At 48.1% G+C, this 27259-nt stretch overlaps 2 protein-coding genes across 2 annotated transcripts in view; both read right to left on the reverse strand.

The window, feature by feature from the left end:
• Window positions 1–27259, reverse strand: part of LOC138243445 (uncharacterized) — a 252123-nt gene that overhangs the window by 51865 nt on the left and 172999 nt on the right. The gene's annotated exons all lie outside the window — the stretch shown is intronic.
• LOC138243366 (epithelial discoidin domain-containing receptor 1-like) lies at window positions 22010–25764 on the reverse strand. Its single transcript, XM_069198933.1, has 4 exons — window positions 25533–25764; window positions 24976–25125; window positions 22164–22194; window positions 22010–22074 (listed from the first exon to the last, which is right to left on the reverse strand). Exons 1-4 carry the CDS (start codon window positions 25746–25748, stop codon window positions 22010–22012), a joined length of 462 nt encoding a protein of 153 aa, XP_069055034.1. The 5' UTR covers window positions 25749–25764.

Consider the following 27259-nt stretch of genomic DNA (forward strand, 5'->3'; position numbering starts at 1 on the left):
TCGCAACGGCGACTTACAATCTCAGAATCACGACTTTATTTCTGGTCATTGGGACTTTATATCTCGCAACGGCGACTTACAATCTCAGAATCACGACTTTATTTCTGGTCATTGGGACTTTATATCTCGCAACGGCGACTTACAATCTCAGAATCATGACTTTATTTCTGGTCATTGGGACTTTATATCTCGCAACGGCGACTTACAATCTCAGAATCACGACTTTATTTCTGGTCATTGGGACTTTATATCTCGCAACGGCGACTTACAATCTCAGAATCACGACTTTATTTCTGGTCATTGGGACTTTATATCTCGCAACGGCGACTTACAATCTCAGAATCACGACTTTATTTCTGGTCATTGGGACTTTATATCTCGCAACGGCGACTTACAATCTCAGAATCACGACTTTATTTCTGGTCATTGGGACTTTATATCTCGCAACGGCGACTTACAGTCTCAGAATCACGACTTTATTTCTGGTCATTGGGACTTTATATCTCGCAACGGGGACTTACAATCTCAGAATCACGACTTTATTTCTGGTCATTGGGACTTTATATCTCGCAATGGGGACTTACAATCTCAGAATCACGACTTTATTTCTGGTCATTGGGACTTTATATCTCGCAACTGCGACTTACAGTCTCAGAATCACGACTTTATTTCTGGTCATTGGGACTTTATATCCCGCAATGGCGATTTACAATCTCAGAATCACGACTTTATTTCTGGTCATTGGGACTTTATATCTCGCAACTGCGACTTACAGTCTCAGAATCACGACTTTATTTCTGGTCATTGGGACTTTATATCCCGCAACGGCGACTTACAATCTCAGAATCACGACTTTATTTCTGGTCATTGGGACTTTATATCCCGCAATGGCGATTTACAATCTCAGAATCACGACTTTATTTCTGGTCATTGGGACTTTATATCCCGCAACGGCGACTTACAATCTCAGAATCACGACTTTATTTCTGGTCATTGGGACTTTATATCCCGCAACGGCGACTTACAATCTCAGAATCACGACTTTATTTCTGGTCATTGGGACTTTATATCCCGCAACGGCGACTTACAATCTCAGAATCACGACTTTATTTCTGGTCATTGGGACTTTATATCTCGCAACGGCGACTTACAATCTCAGAATCACGACTTTATTTCTGGTCATTGGGACTTTATATCTCGCAACGGCGACTTACAGTCTCAGAATCACGACTTTATTTCTGGTCATTGGGACTTTATATCTCGCAACGGGGACTTACAATCTCAGAATCACGACTTTATTTCTGGTCACTGGGACTTTATATCTCGCAATGGGGACTTACAATCTCAGAATCACGACTTTATTGCTGGTCATTGGGACTTTATATCTCGCTACGGGGACTTACAATCTCAGAATCACGACTTTATTTCTGGTCATTGGGACTTTATATCTCGCAACTGCGACTTACAGTCTCAGAATCACAACTTTATTTCTGGTCATTAGGACTTTATATCTTGCAACGGGGACTTACAATCTCAGAATCACGACTTTATTTCTGGTCATTGGGACTTTATATCCCGCAATGGCGATTTACAATCTCAGAATCACGACTTTATTTCTGGTCATTGGGACTTTATATCCCGCAACGGCGACTTACAATCTCAGAATCACGACTTTATTTCTGGTCATTGGGACTTTATATCCCGCAATGGCGACTTACAATCTCAGAATCACGACTTTATTTCTGGTCATTGGGACTTTATATCTCGCAATGGCGACTTACAATCTCAGAATCACGACTTTATTTCTGGTCATTGGGACTTTATCTCTCGCAACTGCGACTTACAATCTCAGAATCACGACTTTATTTCTGGTCATTGGGACTTTATATCTCGCAACGGGGACTTACAATCTCAGAATCACGACTTTATTTCTGGTCATTGGGACTTTATCTCTCGCAACTGCGACTTACAATCTCAGAATCACGACTTTATTTCTGGTCATTGGGACTTTATATCTCGCAACGGGGACTTACAATCTCAGAATCACGACTTTATTTCTGGTCATTGGGACTTTATCTCTCGCAACTGCGACTTACAATCTCAGAATCACGACTTTATTTCTGGTCATTGGGACTTTATATCTCGCAACGGGGACTTACAATCTCAGAATCACGACTTTATTTCTGGTCATTGGGACTTTATATCTCGCAACGGGGACTTACAATCTCAGAATCACGACTTTATTTCTGGTCATTGGGACTTTATCTCTCGCAACTGCGACTTACAATCTCAGAATCACGACTTTATTTCTGGTCATTGGGACTTTATATCTCGCAACGGGGACTTACAATCTCAGAATCACGACTTTATTTCTGGTCATTGGGACTTTATCTCTCGCAACTGCGACTTACAATCTCAGAATCACGACTTTATTTCTGGTCACTGGGACTTTATATCTCGCACTTCCGAGTCAGAAAAGTCATAATTTCGAGATCTAAAGCCGAAACGGCGAGAAACCGCGGCGCGTTTTTTTTCTTTCCACTCCCTGGCGGACACGGCTTCCACAGAGGAGGGAGAGAAATGGACTTTTATGTTTTTATATCGACTGTATTCTCCTGAGCCGATCATCAAAGAGCAGAACTGGCGCCAAAACCCGCTTCCGGCTCGTCCTCCGGGTGCCGCTGCGGCGCCGGTTGCTAAGCGACGCTCCGAGCCCGGGCGCTCGAGCTCCTCTCGGGGCGGTTTTATTCCCAGCTGAGGAGCCGCTCCTGTCCTGGAAATCCCGGGAAGGACTGGGACTCCCCTCCTGTGGGCTGGGAGGCTCTTCCCGGGTGTTTCCGCAGACGAGGGGAGTCCTGGTGTCCTGGGAAAAGGCCCCCTGTGCTGCGGGCGTCTCCGAGAGAAACGGGCTGTTTGTGTGGGAAGATGCTCTTTCCTCAGGAGGGGAAGAGCCGAGCGGGAAGGAAAGTTCTGGAAGTGCGTCTCCTCTCCGGCTGCTCCAGTCCCAGTGACGGCGACACCGGGACAGGACAGGAGGGACGAGCGGGTCCTCTTTCCCACACGGGGGATTAGTGGGGTTTGTTAGGACACAGGACAGAGAGAGAGAGAAGGACACCAGTGGGAGAGAGTCCTGAAGCTCTCAGGTCTGGTCTTGATCCGGGTTGATCCCAGTCCCAGTTTACACTGGTTTACAATGTGGGACTTCTGCCCTGACACGACCCCACAGGTGTCTCCACAGGAGACGGGAGTCCTGTAACGTGTAACCCTACAATATTTGATCTCCTGTCTGTTATTCTCCCCAGTATAATCCTCCCAGTCTGGTATGAAATACCAGCTCCTGTCAGTCAGCTCTGTTACAACAGACTGGATCCCTTTAGTCCTGCAGGGCTTGATTCCGATTTTTATTCAACTACTGCTCTCATAATCACCTTTGTTTTCCAACAGCATTTCTGTATCATTCTAAAGACGCGAACAATAGGTTTCTACTGCTGTACTTCAGCTGGAAGGAGGTAAAATCACACGTTCCTGTTTCTCTTCAATACCTGGTTCTCTAGGCTGGTCCTCTGTCACATCAGCTAAAAAGTCACTTTTTAGGTTGAGTCCTGAAACTGCTGGACGAATCTCTGTTCTCATCACATCGCAAACTGGAACCACAGCACCTCCAGCGAGCCTGTCGAAGCCAATACTGCCCTGCTCCTCAGAGAAAGAGTCTATCTTTTCCCCAGTGACTCACTGTCGGTGCTGCTCTTTCCCTGAATCTGTCCTCACTCGTCCCCTGAGCCGGGCGGCGAGGACAAGCGAGTGAAACTGTGTCAGAGGAGCGAGTGTGGAGTCTGCGTGTTCCTGCTGGGGGTCGCTGGCGCTGGTGTCTGTTTGTGTGGAGTCTGCGTGTTCCTGCTGGGGTCGCTGGTACTGGTGTCTGTGTGTGTGGAGTCTGTGTGTTCCTGCTGGGGGTGGCTGGTGCTGGTGTCTGTGTTTATGGAGTCTGCGTGTTCCTGCTGGGGGTCACTGGTTCTGGTGTCTGTGTTTATGGAGTCTGCGTGTTCCTGCTGGGGGTCGCTGGTACTGGTGTCTGTGTGTGTGGAGTCTGCGTGTTCCTGCTGGGGGTCAGTGGTGCTGGTGTCTGTGTGTGTGGAGTCTGTGTGTTCCTTCTGGGGGTCGCTGGTGCTGGTGTCTGTGTGTGTGGAGTCTGTGTGTTCCTACTGTGGATCGCTGGTGTCTGTGTGTGTGGAGTCTGTGTGCTATCCTTCCTGACGGTTTCTGTTGGCAGTCGCTGGTGCTGGTGTCTATGTGAAATGACTGCTATCCTTCCTGACGGTTTGAGATCAACTCCGCAGCCTGACGGTCCTGCTGTCTCGACCCGGTCCTCTCTGTCGGTTCCGAACCAGGGAGCCAAGAGCTGGATCGGCCAGATTTAAACCGGGTCACTGTTCCTGAAAGTAGGTGGGCAGAGACGGGGGGGGTCAGGTGTGGAGTCTGCGTGTTCCTGCTGTGGGTCGGTGGTGCTGGTGTCTGTGTGTGTGGAGTCTGTGTGTTCCTACTGTGGATCGCTGGTGTCTGTGTGTGTGGAGTCTGTGTGTTCCTACTGTGGATCGCTGGTGTTTGTGTGTGTGGAGTCTGCGTGTTCCTGCTGGGGGTCGCTGGCGCTGGTGTCTGTGTGTATGGAGTCTGCGTGTTCCTGCTGGGGGTTGTACTAGTGTCTGTGTGTGTGGAGTCTGTGTGTCGCTGGCATCTGTGTGTGTGGAGTCTGCGTGTTCCTACTGTGGGGGGTGCCACCACCTGCAGCCCTTCAGCGCCCTCTGCTGGGCCATGCTGGGAATGACACCCACAGGGTTCAACTCGCTCATTAATTAGACGGACGTTAATTGATCCCGACTTCATCAGCAGTTTCCTGAGAGGAGCCAGGTTATCGGCTTGTTCCCCCCTCCCACCCCTCTCTGTGTACAGTAGAGCCTCCTGGGCAGCTTGTGAACCCTGGGTCAGTCACTCAGAGGGCTTATAACAGCCCTGCCCGGGGAGGAGGGCTCCCGAGAGCGTCACTCGAGTGTCCCTTATGTCCATTGGAGGAGAGGGCTGAGGCGGGACGTCACTCCACCGTGGTGGAAGCCCATTGGCTGAGAGGGGACAGGGGGGCGGTCCCTGCGAGAACTCGGGGCAGGTGCGCGTCTCGTTTGAAGTTTGAAAACTTAACGGTCGCGCTTCCCGCCTTTCCCGCCGTGAGGGCTCCTGCCCCGCCGCGGTTTCCCGAGTTAGAACTTATTTTATAATTAATAATTGGTTTTAGTCAGCTTTTTATTAGAATATACAAGCTTTCTTCTTTCCCGCCTTCATGGACGCCGTGTCTCTGCGTCGCCGAGCTGAAGCCACAGGTCAACCGCGGTTTGAACACGTTTCAATCACTCGATTCGTGTGTTTTTTAAATATAATGGTTGAATTGTGTAAAAGTGTCTTTATCTTTGAGCTTGAGGGGTTTGTGGTAAAATTGTGTAAAAGTGTTTTTATCATTGAGCTCGGGCTGTTTGTGTTGAAATTGTGTAAAAGTGTCTGTCATTGAGCTTGGGGGGTTTGTGGTGAAATTTTGAAAAAGTGTCTTTTTATCCTTGAGCTCAGGGTGTTTGTGGTGAAATTGTGTAAAACTGTCTATTATTGAGCTCGAAGGGTTTGGGGTGAAATTGTGTACAAGTATCTTATCATTGAGCTCGAGGGGTTTGTGGTGAAATTGTATAAAAGTGTCTTTTTATCATTGTGCTCGGGCTGTTTGAGGTAGCATTGTGTAAAAGTGTCTTTTTATCATTGTGCTCGGGGGGTTTGTGGTGGAATTGTGTAAAAGTGTCTTTTTATCATTGTGCTCGGGCTGTTTGAGGTGAAATTGTGTAAAAGTGTGTCTTTATCATTGAGCTCGACGGGTTTGAGGTAAAATTGTGTCAAAAGTGTCTGTTTATCATTGAGCTCAGGGGGTTTGAGGTAAATTTGTGTAAAAGTGTCTTTTTATCATTGAAGTAAAATTGTGTAAAAGTGTCTATCATTGAGGTGAAATTGTGTAAAAGTGTCTTTTTATCATTGAGCTCGATGGGTTTGAGGTCAAATTGTGTAAAAATTCTTTATCATTGAGCTCAGGGGGTTTGAGGTAAAAGTATGTAAAAGTGTCTTATTGTAAAATTCTTTATCATTGTTAAACTGTGTAAAAGTGTTTTTTTTATCATTGAGGTGAAATTGTGTAAAACTGTCTTTTATCATTGTTTGATAGAGGGTGTTTGAGGTAAAAGTGTCTGTTTGATGCGGCGGGGGGGCCGGGCACGGCGAGGTGTGTGTGGTGTGACGCAGTGGGGGTGTGTCTGAGGATGGGGGAGTGGGGGTGTGAGTGTGTAGGTGGGGCTGTGGGGGAGTGTGTGGGGGGGTGTGTGTGTGCGGGTGGGGCTGTGGCTGAGTGTGTGGGGGTGTGTGTGAGGATGGGGGAGTGGGGGTGTTTGTGTGGGTGGGGCTGTGGGGGTGTGTGAGGATGGGGGAGTGGGGGAGTGGGGGTGTTTGTGTGGGTGGGGCTGTGGGGGTGTGTGTGAGGATGGGGGAGTGGGGGTGTTTGTGTGGGTGGGGGTGTGTGTGAGGATGGGGGAGTGGGGGAGTGGGGGTGTTTGTGTGGGTGGGGCTGTGGTCCGGCCAAAAACTAAAACTCAGATACAGTCTCCAGACACTCACAGTATGTAGATGTTTTCTGATTTGTCTGTTGTGAGTGTCTGGAGATTGTGTCTGATTTTTAGTTTTTTACGTTAATTTTCTAAGGGAGGGTCACAGAGAAGACCCCCTTGCCCCCATCTTGATTAAAATGAAACGCATGTTTCATGAAATAGGTATTTTTCACAATCTGGCCGTGCCAGACAGAATCCACGTTCACCGTGCGTAAATATAGTTAGACCGTCCTTCATATCTGTAGATACGCGGTTCCATCTTATACTCCCTATTAACCCAGTTCTAAAAGTGTGCTTGTTTACTCCGGTATCGAGCGTATTCGCAGACAAGCTTGAAACTGTCACTTCTCTCACAGAGCGCTGTCTACTGTATAAACGTCCGGTATCATGGTCAGAGGGAGCAGGGAGCACGTGAAAACGTTTCTGAAATAACCACATGTAAGACTTTGGTGCTTAAAATGTAAAGGGAGAAATGTAGGACTGGTGTGACATAATGTTTGTTCCTAAATTAATATCGTTTATGACCTTCAGATGCGTTATGCTCCTCTTCCTTTTATGCTCAGCTACTAAAATTTCCCTTTAGTGGTAAAATTCCATATAAATATTCAATACTAAGCGGATTAAAATGTGCACAGTAAAGAGATCAAATGATGAAATCTTTCCACGACCGACCAACGCACCACGAGCTCCCCTGTCGGTCATTTTGGCCGGCCAATCACGTACCGCGGTATGACGTAATGATTTGCGTGGCTGAATCTGTATATGGCGCCTTTCTGGACACTCCACTCAACGCGCTTTACAGGATACAAGGACTCCCCTCCACCAACACCGAGGTAAGTGTGTCTTTTTTTTTGTAAGTGTGACGGGTTTGAGGTAAAATTGTGTAAAAGTGTCTTTTTATCATTGAGCTCGGGGTGTTAAACTTTATTTTATATAGCGCATTAAAGGTGGCTTCTCAAAGCGCTTTACAGGATGAAAAAACAATAAATAAGAAGAATACACAAGATAAAACACAATTACAATACACAGAGGATACTTTGGAAGGTGGTACTAAGAAGAGCAGAGGGGCGAAGAATGGAACCAGTTCAGCAAAGGCATTTCTGAAGAAGAGTGTTTGGAGTCTGGATCTGAAGGAGTTTAGAGAAGGTGAGTCTCTGAAATCCTTGGGGAGAGAGTTCCAGAGCTTGGGTGCAGAACAGGAGAAGGCCCTGTCACCCCAAGAGTGTAGAGGGGCTTGGGGGACAGTAAGGAGAGCAGAATTAGCAGAGCAAAGGTTGTGAGGTGGAGAGTAGGGGGATAATAGTTCAGACAGGTACTGAGGTGCCAAGCCATGCAGAGCCTTACAGGTGAGCGTGAGAATTTTAAACTCCACACAGAATTTGACTGGATGCCAGTGCAGGGACTCTAGGATAGGAGTGATGTGATCACTTGCACTAGACCTGGTCAGGATTCTGGCTGCTGAGGTTTGGACAGACTGCAGTTTGTTCAGAGTAGAGTTTGATACCCCATGCCAGTAGAGCATTACAGTAGTCAATTTGAGAGAATACAAATGTGTTGATCAGCTTTTCAGCCACAGTTAGTGATAGCATAGGGGGTAGTCTAGCGATATTTCTAAGGTGAAAAAAACATGTTTTGACGATATGCTGCACATGTGGGTCGAATGTTAAGCCAGAATCGAATATAACTCCAAGGTTTTTCAATTTTGATTGAAGCTCAAGTACAGAGCCATCTACAGACAGGGTTACAGGACTGGCTTTACGAAGTTGATGGGGGGTGCCAATAAGCATGACTTCAGTCTTGTCGCAGTTAAGATGAAGGACGCTTTGAGTCATCCAACTTTTTACGTCAGAGATGCAATTAGATAGAATAGAGACAGCCACATCAGTGTCGGGTTTGGTATGGATGTATAGTTGAGTATCATCAGCGTAAAAATGAAAGCTGAGGCCATGTGATCTTAAAAGCTGACCAAGTAGGAACATGTAAATGCTGAAGAGCAAGGGGCCCCGTATTGAGCCCTGAGGAACACCAGACTTGACAAGACCAATTTCAGACCTGTACCCATTGAGAGAGACAAAGCGATCGGTGAGGTAAGATTTGAACCATTTGAGGGCAGTGTCAGAAACCCCAAACACAGTCTCGGGACGAGAAAGTAAGATGTCATGATCAACAGTGTCAGAAGCAGCACTGAGATCAAGAAGGATGAGTATAGAGAGAGAACCAGAATCCGAAGCTATTAGATGATCGGTGGTGATGTAACTGCAGTGTGACAGCACGTTCTAGACTTTTAGGAAGAAAGGGTCAGTTGGAGATGGGGTGAAAATTAATATTGTCGAGAGCCATGTTAGGCTTTTTTGGCAAGGGGGTAATGGCAGCAGTTTTGAGGACCGTTGGTATAACACCAGTGCTCATGGATTCATGTATAATATTGAGGACAATGGGACAGAGAGAAGAGAAACAGGACTGGAATAAAGTGGTGGGAATGGGATCTAAAATAGATGTGGTGGGTTTCATGCGTGTAACTAGTTTGTTGAGGGATGCTGAGTCAAGAAGAGAGAAGCTGGAGAGAAGGGATTCCGGAGAAGTTGGATGAGGAGGGAGGAGTTATGGAAATGATATGTGCAATGGAGAGAATGTGATGTGCGTGTTGAAGATAAAATTGTGCAAAAAATGTTTTATCATTGTGCTCGGGGGGGGGGGTTGAATTGTGTAAAAGTGTCTTTATCTTTGAGCTTGAGGGGTTTGTGGTAAAATTGTGTAAAAGTGTTTTTATCATTGAGCTCGGGCTGTTTGTGTTGAAATTGTGTAAAAGTGTCTGTCATTGAGCTTGGGGGGTTTGTGGTGAAATTTTGAAAAAGTGTCTTTTTATCCTTGAGCTCAGGGTGTTTGTGGTGAAATTGTGTAAAACTGTCTATTATTGAGCTCGAAGGGTTTGGGGTGAAATTGTGTACAAGTATCTTATCATTGAGCTCGAGGGGTTTGTGGTGAAATTGTATAAAAGTGTCTTTTTATCATTGTGCTCGGGCTGTTTGAGGTAGCATTGTGTAAAAGTGTCTTTTTATCATTGTGCTCGGGGGGTTTGTGGTGGAATTGTGTAAAAGTGTCTTTTTATCATTGTGCTCGGGCTGTTTGAGGTGAAATTGTGTAAAAGTGTCTTTATCATTGAGCTCTGGGGGTTTGAGGTGAAATCGTGTAAAAGTGTCTTTTTCTCATTGTGCTTATGGGGTTGTGGAGATATATTGATTTTTGGGTGTAAAAGTCTTATTGTTCACACGTTGCTGCTGTGATGTGGCCTTTCGCCTGTAGGTGACGCTCTCTCTATGAAACAGTTTGTGTGAGAGTATGTTGGTAACAGTGATGGCTCTCTCTGCTGTACTGCTGTGGCCCTCCCTCCTGATGACAGAATCGTCTCACACTTCACCTTCACAGACACAAGCTCCATGTGTTTGTGGCGAAATTGGGGGTCTGTTGGTGTGAAAGTTTATTATTGAGCTCACTGAACTGATCTCGAAGGCTACTTTAATTTCAGTTGGCGTCTGACATTTTGAGTGAAATTGTAGTTTTGTTGGTTTAAATGTGCTGTTTCTTTGACTAGCCGGCGTGTTTAGCTGATATTTGTATTTCCTTCTCCTGAAGTAAATATCAAGTGTTTTTTTAATGAAATTGTAGGATACCGGATTGTAGGATATTTCCTGTCACTTTTTTTATACCGTATTACTGTATTTGAGGTGTGTCGAAGTCGCTTTATATATATATATTGGTCTATATTGGAGGTTTGCATCACCGCTGCTAAAATCGACAGAAAACAATGTCGTAAAAACGTGTTTTCGAGGTTTGCTTTGGTTCAGATGACACCTCAAATACAGTAATATCGTATAAAAAAAGTGACAGGAAATACGCTGTGCTGAAGCTCTGTATGATGACGTGTTCTTGCAGGTTTATTTGAGTTCAGGTAAAGAGAAATGAAAGTTTTATAAACACTTATTTCGGAGGCGTGTTTCACTCCAGGGGAAGTGAGCAGAAACTAAACCAAAGAAATGCAAGAACAGGGCGTACAGATGCGTTATGAAAGGGTGTTCTGGATGTGTGACTCACAAAAACAATATTAAAACCAAAAACAGGAGATCTGCAGGTTGTCTGTTAAACCTTGAAGTTTATTAAGTAGTGATCAGCAGTAACTTACTGGTTTGCCCCGGTTCTTGTCTTCCAGTCCAGGACTTGTGCTGGGGAATGAGTGTGGTCTGTGGGCTCTGGCGGGAACAGTCACACTGTGGGGACGGGGGTATCCTGTTCCTGCTCTGATGTTCTCTCCTGGAATCTCCATTAACATGATCTCAAGAAAAGAGAGAGATCGATTGGCTTTGAGTGCCTTGTGAAATTCTCTGGGCTCGACCCCGTGTTTCGGCTGCGATGCCGTCGAGCGATCATCTGCTGTGAGTTCCCTTGTGGTGTCCCCATGTGACTGCGTGTGCCCGTGTCACTGCTGTGTGTGACAGTGGTGTAGAGAAAACCGGTTCAGGGACGCCAAATATGTAATCATAGTGGCTCTCTGAAGGCACCAGTTCTGTAGGGTTTGGGCATTTACTGAGACAATTATTAATTGTAGCAGTAAATCACAAAGTTGATTCTTTTGATGGCTTTAGAATCCAACCATGCGACATAACTCAAACAACGCGCACACACAGGTACTAATACACGAGGATACATTTATTAATACATAGAATATGCATATAAACCTAACAGATCTTATCGAGAGGGTTATCAGAATACAAAAGATATATATTCAATCAGTTACAAAGAGTTACACATCAAGAGGAAATACGTTCAGTATATCATTCATTAAGACCGTTTCGTAAAGTGAACTTGGTTACAACTTCTACATTAGATACTCAAACAAGTACATAACTCTTAGGAATTAAATTGATATCAACTGGTTTGGATAACAATTGAATTCTCGAGCTGTAATGCATTGAAGTTGAATACTCATCCAATCTCTGGGGATTCAGATCTCCTGCGGGCACAAAGAAACAGTTGCAGGCTGTTGCTGTCCAATCCGCGCTCTCTGGCTCCGTGCCAGGCTGTGATGTGCGGCTTGCGACGGTGCGCTGCTGATGCTCACTGTTGGCATTAACTAGCAAAGTTTGTGCACAGGAGAAAAGATGACTGTGGGTCCCAGCAAGTCAGGAAGAGGACCAGTTCGTTTATGATGAAGAGCTAGTTCTGAATAGTGATTCAGCTGTCCACAGTTCCGACCTGTTCACGAGGCCTGCTGCTGGTTACTCTCTGGCAACCTCCACTCTAGACTCTTAGAACAAAGGAAAGTTCTGGCACTCGGACACACTGGCCGTTCCGTGGTTGTCCGGGCTGAGTCTCAGGATGGTCAGGAGGCGCGCTGCGAGAATGTCCTGCCCTTGGGAGCCTCCTTTGAATTCCTTCTGAATCTGAATCTTGTTGAATCTGAATCTCAATCTTGTCGAATCTCTCAGGCTCTCTGTGTTGCCTGTTTTTACCTGGAGGAACTTCAGCTCATTGATTGGCTGAAAGTTCCATGGGCATCAGAGTCCCACGTGGGTTACTCGGCCCTACCAGTCCCTGATTGGTTGATCAAGGTGAGATATGAGTCACTTAGTCCTGACACTTAGTAATGCAGTCCAGATGTCCAACTCGCACTCCCTAGACAGATAGGCACCAATGGATGACCATTGATCATGATAGCCAGGCTTAGCTAAATGCATCCCCCTTTGGGAGCTGTCCTTGGACCTTAAATCACCTTGCATGAATGGTTTCTCTGTGGCTGCACCACAGAGATGAACAGAGAAATGAGGCCTAATTTGGGAAAGCTCAGAAACACTTAATTCTGCCTTATTATTAAGCCTCGCCGCTACATATCCCCCCTTTTTGAAGGTCACGAGGTCCTGAGGCGTTGTTGCCTTCAAAACAAAACAGAGTTAAGTGATGTCCCTTGTCATTAGAACATTAATCTTAAATGTCTACATTACTCCTCGAGAATTCATACCAGAACCAGCATTGGATACAAACAGGATGAATAACATCTGGAGTATGTATAAACACGGTAGGAGACATTATCTCAGTCTAGGAATTACACATCAGGAAGTTCACTGTCAATATCTGATACCTCTGTGGTAGATATTTGGGGAGAAGTCACTTCCTTTCTTTTGACATGCTACCTTTGACTCATTCATGCTACCCAGAGTACATCTTGATGTGAGAGTACATCATTCAGAGTACACTGTCAGTCATGATCCAGCTACCCGGCAGTAGTGTTACAATAACAACAGTTCCTGTTCCCAGCCCCCCGATAAACCACAACACCTGTGTTGGGTATCTGCTAGGGTGGTTTGGAGGTTTGTTCCATTAAAGCAAACTAACTACCTGTACCTCTTCAGGGCTTACTGTTTCTTGGATTTCTATCCGATTGAATAGTGTGGCACCTGAAGGCATCTTAGACCTCAAGTTTGGTCTTATATTGTCTGGTTCTAGACAGTACAGTGTTAAGTCACCAAGCTGTACTATGGCCTCCTTGGGAACTTACAGGAAAACTATTGGTTAGGTAGCTGCATTGTGGTAGCTGTATCATGCCCGTCACAAGTCATAGTGTCAGTTAAATGTGGTGTGCTTACCAGCCAATTACTTCCCACCTGCTCTTCATGGGGTTCATTAACCTCCCTCTGCCCATTAGTAGCTTTACACCCTTCATTGGTGAATTGTTTAGACACAGCCAATGGATAGCTTTGGTAGCCATACCCATCTCAAGATTTGGAACCAAATTCAATCTTGGATTGCCTTCTGGGTGAGCTATGAACGATGAGGTTAAAGTCACATGCTCCTCTACTGAGAAGAGTGGAATCAAGTGGGTTGGGATTTGTGCCGTGGTTAGACTGGCTACAGTGGCACTAAACTCCCTTAACAGGTCTTGTGTCAACATTCTGGCCTGTTGCACACAAGCATAAACCCACTGTATAACACCAACAATCATGTCCACTGGTTGGGGAATAAGATTTAACCCTGTTGCATAGGAAGTTGCCTTTAGGGTTTTCCCTAAGCTTTCCAACTTTTGCTGCTGTTGATACAGTCTGTCACTACCCTCTGGCATCTCTGACACCTGCCTTCTTGGGGCAGTCAGGGTGAGAGTGCCAGTAGCACACAAACCTACCAGAAATAGCAAATGCACAACAGTGGTGGCAGCAATCAGTCCTCCCAAAAGTCTTTTCGGGTGGCTGATCCCAGTCATCTCCTTCTGAGTGACTGTTGCCTTTCTAAGCTGGCGCGGCGTGTACATGGTGTCTTTCTCAGTATGCCCTGTGGCATCTTGGGCACCAACATCCTGGAAATCTGGGGCGATCTGACGCAGCGGCTGATGCTGCTCCTCCTTTTCCAGGGCATCTGCTTTTTCGATTTGTTCATGCCTGTGCTCTAGGAACCCTGCAGGGGGCGGTGCAGCGGTGGAGCATGCCTGACCCTCGGCTGAGTGGTCATCTGGAGCACCTGAGTGATCTGGGATTGTTACCCTATTCTCACTGTTCAGGTCCACCCTGCACACCTCCTGATTGAGGAATCCCTCTATCGGCATGTTTACAATCGTTCGCTGGGGGTAGGTGTAGGACACCTGCTCGCTCCCCCCTTCCCTCGCTAGGGGTTCAGGGAGCTGCCCCAGCACTGGGATAGCTAGTTCACAGTCTTTGAACTCACTATCACTCACCAGGCCCATGTCAGTGCAGGCGGGGATTCTGACACCCCTCTTTGCGATGTCCTGCACTGGCAGGCGGGTGGCTTGACCATCCAGCTCCAGTCTGGCTGAACCACTGTTGGTCAGACTCAGACTGACAAACTGAGCTGGTGACTGTAAGAAAACCGGCTCGGCTTTCATTCCCTGTCCCTTCTGGGGGACTGGGTGTGTAGGCAACCCTGCCGTTGAGGCAGGAACAATCAGGTCAGTCTCACTCACTACCTGGTAGTTGTGAGAAATAATGTTACCTGACTGCAGGTTCCCTGGGTCACAGCAGAGGGAATCGGCATCTGGGATCAGGTGTGTCCACAGCGCAGTAGTCTCAGCGTCCAGCTGGACCTCCTGTCTAACCTGTGAATGTTGCACTAGGGGCACCTGGCGGTGGCCCTGTGACAGCTGCTCAAGCAGATCCTCACTAATAGAGGACCTCTCAGCGCTAAGGGTGAGGGCTACATCACCAACCTGCTCTCCTGCCATCTGGATCCCTTCCACCACTGCAGGGTGGTGGTCCTGACCCCTCTTGGGTGCCAGGGTGCACAGGGAAAGCTCCTTTTCATCGCCAGGTGGGGAGATCTGCTCCTCTTTAGGGACGTAAAAGGTGTGTGCTTTACCTGGTGGATCAGGCGGCTGCTTGGAGCACCGCTCCTGTGGCATGGAGGCTGTTGGGACCTCAGCCGGGACACGACTTCCCTGTATATCCGGGGAACAAGGAAATATTTTTATTTCTTGTCCAGAGGGAACAGAAGGAATCTCCGCATGGGCTTCTGTGTTCGGTGGGCACTGTGTGAGCACAGTCTGCCTCTTGGCCCCCCTTTCCTTCTGTACAGAAGGCTTAGGAGCCTTGACCTGTTTCCACACCTTGCCTTTCTGGTGATCCACCAAAGGTTCCTCTCTGAGTCGCATGCCCTTTTCTTTTTCTACCCGTTTGAGCTTGCCGTGTGACATCAAACACTTTTCAACCTCAGTGTCAATCAGTGTCTCACTGGGTAAGACATCTCCCATGGCAGCCTTGAGGTAAAAGCTTCTTGCTTTTCCTCTGCGTTTTACTGCCTGCTCTGTGACTTCAGGGGTGGAGTCAGCACTCACTTGGGAGTGGCTGACCTTATCCAGGCAGGAACCATTCCGCTCAATCAGATAGACTGAGGGAGGGAGAGGGGGCGGGTCTCCGCCTCCTCCAGTGGAGAGTATCAGCTCATTCACGCTTCCGGCAGCCTTGGGGAACGGTTGTCCCTGTCCTAATAAAGCTTGTTCAAGCCTGGCCAGGCGGGCGGCTACTGAATCCTTTTGTTCAGTTTTATCTAGCCCTTTCCCTCCCCCGGTGTTCTCATGGCACTTAGGACGCTGGGTGCGGTCCTGTGTGAGTGCTTTGGAACGGGGCTTAGCCAGCTCAGGAGCCTGTGCTCCTTCGAGCAGGGGGGAATTAAGCCTGCTGGCTCTGACGGCGAACGCAGTCGCTTTAGCAACTTTTTGCTCAGAGCGACTTTGGACATCATACTCCCAGGCTTTCTGCACGAATCTCTTGATATCAGTCATTTTCATGGTCTGTGCATCTGTATGCATTAAGATCATCTTTCTGACTGACGGGTGGAGATTCGCAATGAATAAACCCTTGAAATGTGTGTTCTCTTCGCAACCCTCATCATTTCGCCCTCCAAAATAAGTTCGTCTAAGTCTCTCGTAATATTCGCGAGGGGACTGTGCTCTCTCGTGCTTAATGTTAAGAGCGGCGGCTATCGCAGCAATCGGGTCAATAAACGCACTGTATTCTTCGATAAGTGCTTGACACAGCTCCTCAAAATCATTACAGACTTCTTTCATCTGCCTAGCCATCCACTCATGTACGGCTCTGCTGGTAGTTTTCCTGACCAGAAACACTTTCTCCTGTTCTGTGGCGTTTGGCAGGTACTGCAGGTTATACCTGAGGTCTTTAATATAACTCTCGATATTATTCTCTGACACTGCGGGGTCAAATCTCTCTATGTCCTTCGCTAGCTCTCTCAGAGAATGGAGATTTATTCTTCTAGCTTCTCCGCTGACGGAGATATGGAAGAGATCGTGGTCAGACTTGTCGCTGCTAGAGAGAGTGCTTAATAGCGACTCGAATTCAGACCTTTTAGCAACCATCGTTAAACTTAAAGAGTATTACTTTTAAGTACGAAATCACAATTTTACCACAGAAAACCACAAGATCAAGTATGCAATCAACCCGGTAGATCGCAAAAGATCACAAAACAATCAAGCACTGCTTAAAGAGCAAGGGGAACTTTTTCTTTCGGCTTTCAGCACACTGTATTGTCGTGTATGAAACCCGCGGCGTTTTATATTGAATTATTCCGCTTGGTTGACTCATTTCAGTCTTGCCACGCCCGTGCCAGGGACGCCAAATAAATGTAGGGAAAACCGGTTCAGGGACGCCAAATATGTAATCATAGTGGCTCTCTGAAGGCACCAGTTCTGTAGGGTTTGGGCATTTACTGAGACAATTATCAATTGTAGCAGTAAATCACAAAGTTGATTCTTTTGATGGCTTTAGAATCCAACCATGCGACATAACTCAAACAACGCGCACACACAGGTACTAATACACGAGGATACATTTATTAATACATAGAATATGCATATAAACCTAACAGATCTTATCGAGAGGGTTATCAGAATACAAAAGATATATATTCAATCAGTTACAAAGAGTTACACATCAAGAGGAAATACGTTCAGTATATCATTCATTAAGACCGTTTCGTAAAGTGAACTTGGTTACAACTTCTACATTAGATACTCAAACAAGTACATAACTCTTAGGAATTAAATTGATATCAACTGGTTTGGATAACAATTGAATTCTCGAGCTGTAATGCATTGAAGTTGAATACTCATCCAATCTCTGGGGATTCAGATCTCCTGCGGGCACAAAGAAACAGTTGCAGGCTGTTGCTGTCCAATCCGCGCTCTCTGGCTCCGTGCCAGGCTGTGATGTGCGGCTTGCGACGGTGCGCTGCTGATGCTCACTGTTGGCATTAACTAGCAAAGTTTGTGCACAGGAGAAAAGATGACTGTGGGTCCCAGCAAGTCAGGAAGAGGACCAGTTCGTTTATGATGAAGAGCTAGTTCTGAATAGTGATTCAGCTGTCCACAGTTCCGACCTGTTCACGAGGCCTGCTGCTGGTTACTCTCTGGCAACCTCCACTCTAGACTCTTAGAACAAAGGAAAGTTCTGGCACTCGGACACACTGGCCGTTCCGTGGTTGTCCGGGCTGAGTCTCAGGATGGTCAGGAGGCGCGCTGCGAGAATGTCCTGCCCTTGGGAGCCTCCTTTGAATTCCTTCTGAATCTGAATCTTGTTGAATCTGAATCTCAATCTTGTCGAATCTCTCAGGCTCTCTGTGTTGCCTGTTTTTACCTGGAGGAACTTCAGCTCATTGATTGGCTGAAAGTTCCATGGGCATCAGAGTCCCACGTGGGTTACTCGGCCCTACCAGTCCCTGATTGGTTGATCAAGGTGAGATATGAGTCACTTAGTCCTGACACTTAGTAATGCAGTCCAGATGTCCAACTCGCACTCCCTAGACAGATAGGCACCAATGGATGACCATTGATCATGATAGCCAGGCTTAGCTAAATGCATCCCCCTTTGGGAGCTGTCCTTGGACCTTAAATCACCTTGCATGAATGGTTTCTCTGTGGCTGCACCACAGAGATGAACAGAGAAATGAGGCCTAATTTGGGAAAGCTCAGAAACACTTAATTCTGCCTTATTATTAAGCCTCGCCGCTACAGTGGATTCCTTTCCGTCGCCCCTCAGGCGTTCCTGGGTCTCCTCTCCGTGGTGCAGCTGGACTGTAAAGAGTGCGCTGGAGAGGATTGAGCTGCTGCGGTGGAGGAGTGTGAGATGTGCTGAGTGTGAGACTGACGAGCGCAGGCGAGCGGCGGCTCTCGCCTTCCTCCCGAACTTCGGTCTGAAACCTCATGAACGCTCTCGGCAAGGTCAGTCGGTCGGTGTCCTTAAGTGTTTTGATCGCCTGTTATTCCTCTCATCGTCCAGGCAGGGGTGTTGAGTTCTGCCTGTCTTCGGCACGTTCAGAGAGACCGACCCTGTGAGCGCACACGGGAGAGAGAGAGAGGAGGAGCAGGCCCCACTTCCAGCCTCTCGCTCTTTCACAGCCCCGTACCTGAGGACCAGAGCGTCTCTCGTCAGCAGGGCCTCGCGCCTGCAGGTGACTGAAGTGTGCTTTTATATACAGGTGAGAGAGACTGCACAAGAATCGTCAGAAGTCAACACCGTTCGTTAGAGATGGATGATGTCCAAGGTCACCCAGAAATAGAGCACGACAGGTCACTCAGAGGAAAGGTATTTTTAATTTTTCACTGGCGTGTGGATCTACCAAGTACAGAAGCCAGACAAAAAACATTGAAATGCGATTTGAAATTCACACTGGCGTGTTGAGAACTGTTCCTTAGAAGCGTTTGATCTGTGTTCAGATCTTCTGCTAAGGAGATGTGGTCAAGAAAAGGCAGAGACGCCTTCTCTCGTCTGACCGTTGTTTGCAAACCCTGAGGTGTCCTGCGGTCTTTATAATCTATAACCACACTTTCCCCTGTGGACATTAAATCATCTCAGTCGCAGCAGGATGCCGATTGATTTGAAAGGCAGCTTTATCCCGACAGCATGAGAGAGAGGCCAACATCAGTCTGGCTGGAGGTCTGGTGAAAGGAAAGCTTTGAATTTAGAGAATTTAAAATTATTTTTGTAGATTTTAAAACTAAGGGATTGAGTAGAACTAAGTTATTATTTTATTTCAGTTGAACTTTTAGGAACAGTTATTTTACAAAACCCGAACATTATTCTGTGTTTTGCTTTACTCGAGATTTAACGCAAGATGGAGTTTCCTGCAGGAGTTGTCGGGCGGTGTGGAACGTGTTCCGTGTCCTGCAGGAGTTTTCGGGCGGTGTGGAACGTGTTCCGTGTCCTGCAGCAGTTGTCGGGCGGTGTGGAACGTGTTCCGTGTCCTGCAGCGGTTGTCGGGCGGAGCGGTGGCTCTGTGGCTGAGGATCTGTTCCTGTGGCTGGAAGGTTGCCGGTTCAAATCCCGCAGCCGACAGAGGAATCCTACCCAACTGCTCCAGGGGCACGACACGACACCAGACTGGAGCCAGATGGAGTGTCCACTGTGGGTTAACGCTAGGGGACGACACTGCACCAGACTGGAGCCAGATGGAGTGTCCACTGTGGGTTAACGCTAGGGGACGACACGGCACCAGTCTGGAGCCAGATGGGTATGACTGGAAGCCAGGGAGGAAGTGATCTTATCATTGACACTCTGTCTCTGGGAACACCAAGGACTGTGAACGTGGGTGTACAGTGCCTGATGACGCAGGAGGAGCACAAGTCCTAGGAAGGAGCCAGACTATCAGGCAGCATGGCAACCAATAGGATTCAGTAGCGATCTACAGTGTGGAGAGGCAGACGTCGAAAGAGCTGCGTCTTTGATGTGTAGAGAAAACTTACATCGAACTTGCATCAGATCAGAATCTAAAGAGGGTCCATACAGCTCAGCTCAGTATGGCTCTCACCTGGAATCTGTCATAGAGGTGAAAGACAGGTCACCTCAGTCTGAACCTCTCACCTGGAATTAGTGTGTCTGTCAGAGTCATACAGCTGGAGACAGGTCACCTCAGTGTGAGTCTCTCACCTGGAATCAGTGTGTCTGTCAGGGTCATACAGCTGGAGACAGGTGACCTCAGTGTGAGTCTCTCACCTGGAATCAGTGTGTCTCTGTCAGGGTCATACAGCTGGAGACAGGTCACCTCAGTGTGAGTCTCTCACATGGAATCAGTGTGTCTGTCAAGGTCATACAGCTGGAGACAGGTCACCTCAGTGTGAATCTCTCACCTGGAATCGGCAGTCATACAGCATCCCCAGCTGGAAGGGGCGTCCGAGTGTGGCCACCTCGATGGTTTCTGAGGCCAACATAGCTCTGGAGCCTGGGTTCGTTACTGAAATCAAACCCAACACAGAGATGTTAAATGATTAGCATCACAACCTTTGTACATGATTTCAAAGTCATGCACCAACCTGGCTTTATCATGATGCTGCGTTTTGACATTCTGTTCTTAACAGCCGTATCAGCTGGACAGATAAAAGTGCAAAGATCATTGTTTTTATTGTTGGCATAGCAGGTATGAGGCTCCACTGGAGCCATAAAACATTGTGCATTAACAAACAATATCTATGTACCATTATACAATCTGTTTGAAATTGGTCTTTGCACGTAAATCTTACTGTAACCGAAACAGGAGCAGAACTGGAGGTCAACATCTGTGGAGTTGCAGAGGAAGACGTACTGGACTTGAATTTGAGCAACTCTGAATTTTTCTTCTTTAACAAGTGGATAGCAGGAAGGAATCAATCCCTTCAGCTGAATTGTCCTGCCTCTTAAAAACAGTTTCGCCTTGAAACCAAGCATTAATTTTGACAACAAATCTTAGGTTTGGGCAACGAGCAGAAATGCATTTATTTGGTCTTTGCACGTAAACCTTACTGTAACCGAAACTGGAGCAGAACTGCAGGTCCGCGTCTGTGGCGATGCACTAATGCATTACCGGTACGTTGTAGCTGCTTGACCCTTTTGTTCCTCTTCGTCGTCTTATTCTAAGCCCTTCCCTCTCTGACAGCTACCACGCGGGGCGCCTGACCTGGGCGACCATGGAGCTGTGAAAAAATAGAGCCGAAACCTACTGGGCTCTTGGTGTCGAACGGCAGCGGTTTCCTGCTTTTCTCCAGGCCTCTTCTGCAGTCGGTGGCCCTTGTGGTCCCCTGAGCCAAGAGCTCAGGGATTCGCTCCCTGTATGTGCTGGAAGCCCCACCTCCACCGAGAGATGGCCGGTGTCCTTTTGGACTTTGCACTGATGTGGAATTAAAACTTAAATGTCGCCCTGTTCATCAGTAGTCTGCAGTCCTCTCTGTTAAACTGTCAAGGTGCTGTCAAAAAATTCCATTACACTAGAGACATAGTAAAATAAAAAAAAGCTAACAGCAATCATCTAACAAAAGAGGTTGTTGATGGAGATGCCAGTAAACCCTGGTGTGTCTGCAGCAGGGCTGTCCAGTCCTGGTCCTGGAGGGGTCAGACAGTGTGTCCAGTCCTGGTCCTGGAGGGGTCAGTCAGTGTGTGTGTCTGCAGCAGGGCTGTCCAGTCCTGGTCCTGGAGGGGTCAGTCAGTGTGTCCAGTCCTGGTCCTGGAGGGGTCAGTCTGCCCCCTCTCAAACTGGTGGAGCAAAAGTTTCTAGCACCTTCTGTGCTCCCCTGTCCCCTCCGACACCCCGCCAGCTCCCAGATCATTCCCCTGCCTCCAGCAGCCACCTTCCGGACCGGGCTGGGCGGACGACCGCAGAACCGGCGCTCGGGGGGAGCCGGGCCGGTCACGACTGCGGGCGCCACGATCACAGCCAGTTTCACATCGATCGCCATTCCGGGGCGACCTGTTTGTTCTGTAGTGTGAACAGTGACACGCACGCACGACATGAGATCATTAAACAGACAGACATGAGAACCTCCGCGCACACACGCCGAGCGAGCAGCAAAGTCATTTCTCCCCCTCGCCGTTAGTGACGCGGGTCCGCTTGTCCACGAGGCGCAGAGACGAGGAGCCTGCAGGACAGGAGACAGGAGAGAGAAGACGGGTCAGCTTACAGGACAGGAGAGAGGAGAGAGAGGAGGTCAGTCTGTACAACAGGTACACCTGGAGAGAGACAGGTCAGCCAGGTCAGCCTGCAGGACATGAGAGAGACAAGTTCATGAGAGACGAAATTCAGACACTGATGGACACATTCCTAAACACTCCGTATCAAACCAACAAACTAGGGATGAACTTGGCCACACAAAAACTAAATCACCTATTCCACAAACTAGCATCAAAATCTAAGCTAAAAACGACTAAAAAAAACTACCAAAAAGAAAAGTGGTTTGATACGGAGTGCAAAAACATCAGAAATGCACTACGAAAAGTCTCAAATGAACAACACAGACAACCACACAACACAGATCTGAAACTCAGGTACTGTGAGATGGTAAAACGTTACAAACACACGCTGAAAAAGAAAAACACATACATAAACAAACAACTTGCAGAAATTGAGGAGTCACTAAATCAGAACTGTTTCTGGGAGAAGTGGAACAACTTAAACAAATCAAAACCAGAAGAATTGGCCATCCAAAATGGAACAATCTGGCAAACATACTTTGAAAATCTCCAAAATACAAATCAATCAGACCAAAACCACTTTTGAAAAACTCAAATTTTGGAATTGGCTATCAAAGACGACCAAATCCCCTTAGACTCCCCAATCACTGAGCAGGAGCTACTGGGCAAACTCCAGGCCCTCAGACCACGCAAAGCCTGTGGCCATGATGGTGTCATAAATGAGATGCTAAGACACAACAGCCCAAACAAGCCCTGCTCAAACTCCTCAATCTCATCATGACAGCTGGATGTTTCCCCGAGGCTTGGAACCAAGGACTGATCACGCCCATCTATAAGAGTGGAGATAAACTCGATCCCAACAACTTTTGGGGCATCTGTGTGAACAGTAACCTGGGGAAGGTATTCTGCAGTATCCTAAATACACGAATACTGGCCTTCCTTACCGAACACAATGTCCTGAGTAAAAGTCAGATTGGCTTCTTGCCAGATCACCGCACATCTGATCACATTTACACCCTACACACTGATAGACAAACACATCCACCAAAAACACAAAGGAAAAATTTTTGCCTGCTTTGTCGATTTCAAAAAAGCATTTGACTCGATTTGGCACGAGAGATTGTTTTACAAACTACTCCAAAGTGGCATAGGGGGCAAAGTGTACGACGACATTAAATCAATGTATTCAGAGAGCAAATGTGCAGTGAAAATTGGAAACAAAAGGACCAAATTCTTCACCCAAGGCCCCGGGGTGAGACAGGGCTGCAGCCTGAGCCCAACACTGTTCAATATCTATATCAATGAATTAGCAGGAATGTTGGAGCAGTCTGCAGCCCCTGGTCTCACACTACACGACACAGAAATCAAGTTCCTGCTCTACGCAGATGACCTGGTCCTGCTGTCGCCCACAGAACAGGGGCTGCAGCAGAACCTGGCACTGCTGGAGCAGTACTGTCAGACCTGGGCACTGCCAGTCAATCTGGACAAGACCAGAGTTATGGTTTTCCAGAAGAAAGCCAGACCTCAGGGAAACAGGTACAAATTCACACTGAACAACAACACATTGGAGCACACATCCAGCTACACATATCTCGGTCTCACCATCAGCTCTTCCGGGAGTTTTGACTTGGCAGTGAAGGCACTGAGGGAGAAGGCACTCAGGGCTTTCTACGCAATAAGAAGGAGGCTCTTCAACATCAACCCACCAACAAGAATCTGGCTCCAAATATTTGAAAGTGTAATCCAACCCATTGCCCTATACGGCAGTGAAGTTTGGGGTCCCCTCACAGACCAGGATTACACCCAATGGGACAAACACCCCACAGAAACTCTGCACATGGAGATCTGTAGAATCATCCTCCGTGTGCAGAGAAAAACTCCTAACAACGGGTGCAGGGCCGAATTAGGCCAGTACCCACTATTGATAAACATACAGAAAAGAATATTAAAGTATTGGCTACACCTAAAAAACAGTGACCAAAATTCCTACCACCACAAAGCCCTGCTGAGCCAAGAGCTGAGCCCAAAACAGATCCCCCTGAGCCAGCTGGTCCTGAGGCTCACCGACCTGAGCCACACCGACACTAACCAGCCTCAGGACAGCACTGCTAGAACACCACAACCCAGACTCAACCACATCACAGCACAGATCAAACAGCAATATCTCACACACTGGGACACACACACACAAACACAACATAAACTGGAATGCTACAGAACCTTAAACAGACAATACACACTAGCTGAATATTTGACCAAAATAAAAAATAACAAACAGAAACAGACCCTGACGAAGTACAGGCTCAGTGATCACAGCCTGGACACACACACTGGACACAGGCAGACCTGGCTGCCCAGAGAGGACAGGCTGTGCTCCCACTGCCAGCGGGGAGAAATAGAGACAGAGGTGCACTTCCTACTGCACTGTGACAGATACTCTGGGATTAGAGAAACATTCTTCCCGAAACTCAGAAATCTAGTCCCAGAGTTCCCACACCTGCCAGAGTCACAACGGATCCCAATCCTACTGGGAGAGGGAGGAGGGAACTCAGCTGAACTGGCAGCCCAGTATGTGATCTCCTGTCACAGCCTGAGGAACAGTGAGTCTGTCTCCCAATAATGCTCCAGCCACCTACAGTATATGTCAATATTTTATCATATCTCTTTGTTGTAAATGTCTGTAACATGTCTGTAGGTTTTATTTTACTTCTATTTTTAGTTTTGTTCCATGTTAATTTTATTATTTTTATTTGCTTTGGCAACACTGATTGTACCCATCGGTCATGCTAATAAAGCACCTTGAACAGGAGAGAGAGAAACAGGTAGTGCTGGCCAGGTGTGGCTGTTACCTGCTTGCCCTGGTCTCTGAAGAACTCTCCAGCGTTCTCGATCACGAGCTCATCTGTCATGGAGGCGTAGGGCTGCTCCTTACACAGCCTCAGCATCTCCCAGAGGGTCACCCCGAACGCCCACACATCGCTGGCCGTGGTGAACTTCCCCTGGGGACACAGACACACGGGGTCACCCCCAACACCCCCACACAGAGACACACAGGGTCGCCCCGAACGCACCCACACACACAGACACACAGGGTCACCCCGAACGCACCCACACACACAGACGCACAGGGTCGCACCCACACACAGACAGAGGGTCACCCCGAATACCCACACATCGCTGGTCGTGGTGAACTTCCCCTGGGGACACAGACACATGGGGTCACCCCCAACACCCCCACACAGAGACACACAGGGTCGCCCCCACACACAGACAGACACAAAGGGTCACCCTGAACGCACCCACATCGGAGGGTACCCCTAATTCTCAGGCGATGCTGTAGCAGGAGGTCACCCCAGCAGCAGTGACCCCAGTCCGGGGGCGTGGGGGACCCCGACGGGAGACGTACCATGAGGATGCACTCCCAGGCCATCCAGCGGATGGGCAGCACCGCGCGGCCCTGGATGCGGTAGTAGTCGCCGGCGTACAGGTTGCGGCTCATGCCGAAGTCGGCGATCTTGATGGCGCCGCCCTCCCCCACCAGGCAGTTCCGGGTCGCCAGGTCACGGTGCACAAAGTTCAGGGAGGCCAGGAACTTCATCCCGGAGGAGATCTGGCAGGCCATGGAGATCAGAGAGGTGTAGCTGGAGAGAGACACATCTTATATTAACACTGAGAGAGAGAGAGTGGGGTTCATACAGACACACTGACTGGACACTCCAGTACATGAACACTGCACTGTGAGAGAGAGGAGTTCATACAGACACACTGACTGGACACTCCAGTACATGAACACTGCACTGAGAGAGAGAGGGGTTCATACAGACACACTGACTGGACACTCCAGTACATGAACACTGCACTGAGAGAGAGAGGGGTCATACACACACACTGGGTTCATACAGACACACTGACTGGACACTCCAGTACATGAACACTGCACTGAGAGAGAGAGGGGTTCATACAGACACACTGACTGGACACTCCAGTACATGAACACTGCACTGAGAGAGAGAGGGGTTCATACAGACACACTGACTGGACACTACAGTACATGAACACTGCACTGAGAGAGAGAGGGGTTCATACAGACACACTGACTGGACACTCCAGTACATGAACACTGCACTGAGAGAGAGAGGGGTTCATACAGACACACTGACTGGACACTCCAGTACATGAACACTGCACTGAGAGAGAGGGGGGTTCATACACACACACTGACTGGACACTCCAGTACATGAACACTGCACTGAGAGAGAGAGGGGTTCATACACACACACTGACTGGACACTCCAGTACATGAACACTGCACTGAGAGAGAGAGGGGTTCATACACACACACTGACTGGACACTCCAGTACATGAACACTGCACTGAGAGAGAGAGGGGTTCATACACACACACTGACTGGACACTCCAGTACATGAACACTGCACTGAGAGAGAGGGGTTCATACAGACACAGTGGGACAGAACTGTGTTCAGTGTGTGATCACAGTGGGACAGTACAGTGTTCACTGTGTGATCCCAGTGGGACAGTACAGTGTTCACTGTGTCATCAGTGGGGGACAGTACTGTGTTCAGTGTGTCACCTAAAAGGGGACAGTACTGTGTTCAGTGAGTAATCACAGTGGCATAGTAGTGTTTTTAGTGTGTCATCACAGTGGCACAGTAGTGTGTTCGGTGTGTGATCCCAGTGGGACAGTAGTGTGTTCGGTGTGTGATCCCAGTGGCACAGTAGTGTGTTCAGTGTGTGATCACAGTGGCGCAGTACTGTGTTCAGTGAGCAGAAGACAGAAGACACACATTCACACACGGGCTGAGAGTTTCAAAACACGCTGCACCTTCGACTAATTCCTCCGCGGGAAGAGCATCAGGACACGAGACGGGTCAGAGGGGAGGAGGTGGAACTGCTTGGTACAGAGTCCGGGGGGGCTGGGACTCGCCTTGTCAGCCTCGGGGGCCAGCAGGGTGGTGGCGAGGGTCTGCCGTCTGGTGGGCTGTGTTCTCGAGGGCGGTCGGGCTGCGGCGGGTCATGGCCTGCTCGAGGTTGACGGCGGGGGGGGCGGGCCCGGCCTCGTCGCAGGCGTTGAGGATCTCCATAGCGGCGATGCCCATCACACAGCGGTCCAGG

The sequence above is a fragment of the Lepisosteus oculatus genome, chromosome 14 (assembly GCF_040954835.1).
Source record: "Lepisosteus oculatus isolate fLepOcu1 chromosome 14, fLepOcu1.hap2, whole genome shotgun sequence".
Classification (NCBI taxonomy): domain Eukaryota; kingdom Metazoa; phylum Chordata; class Actinopteri; order Semionotiformes; family Lepisosteidae; genus Lepisosteus; species Lepisosteus oculatus.

Bases quoted from the DNA above. Each gene is read 5' to 3' on its own strand.
- LOC138243366 (XM_069198933.1), bottom strand. From the start codon at position 25,748: ATGGCCTGCCAGATCTCCTCCGGGATGAAGTTCCTGGCCTCCCTGAAC. The intron at 25,126-25,532 runs GTACGTCTCCCG...CTGTGTCCCCAG, and splicing joins CCTGGGAGTGCATCCTCATG to GGGAAGTTCACCACGGCCAG. The intron at 22,075-22,163 runs GTACCTGTTGTA...CCTGTCCTGCAG, and splicing joins TGACCTGTCTCTCTCCAGGT to GCTCCTCGTCTCTGCGCCTC.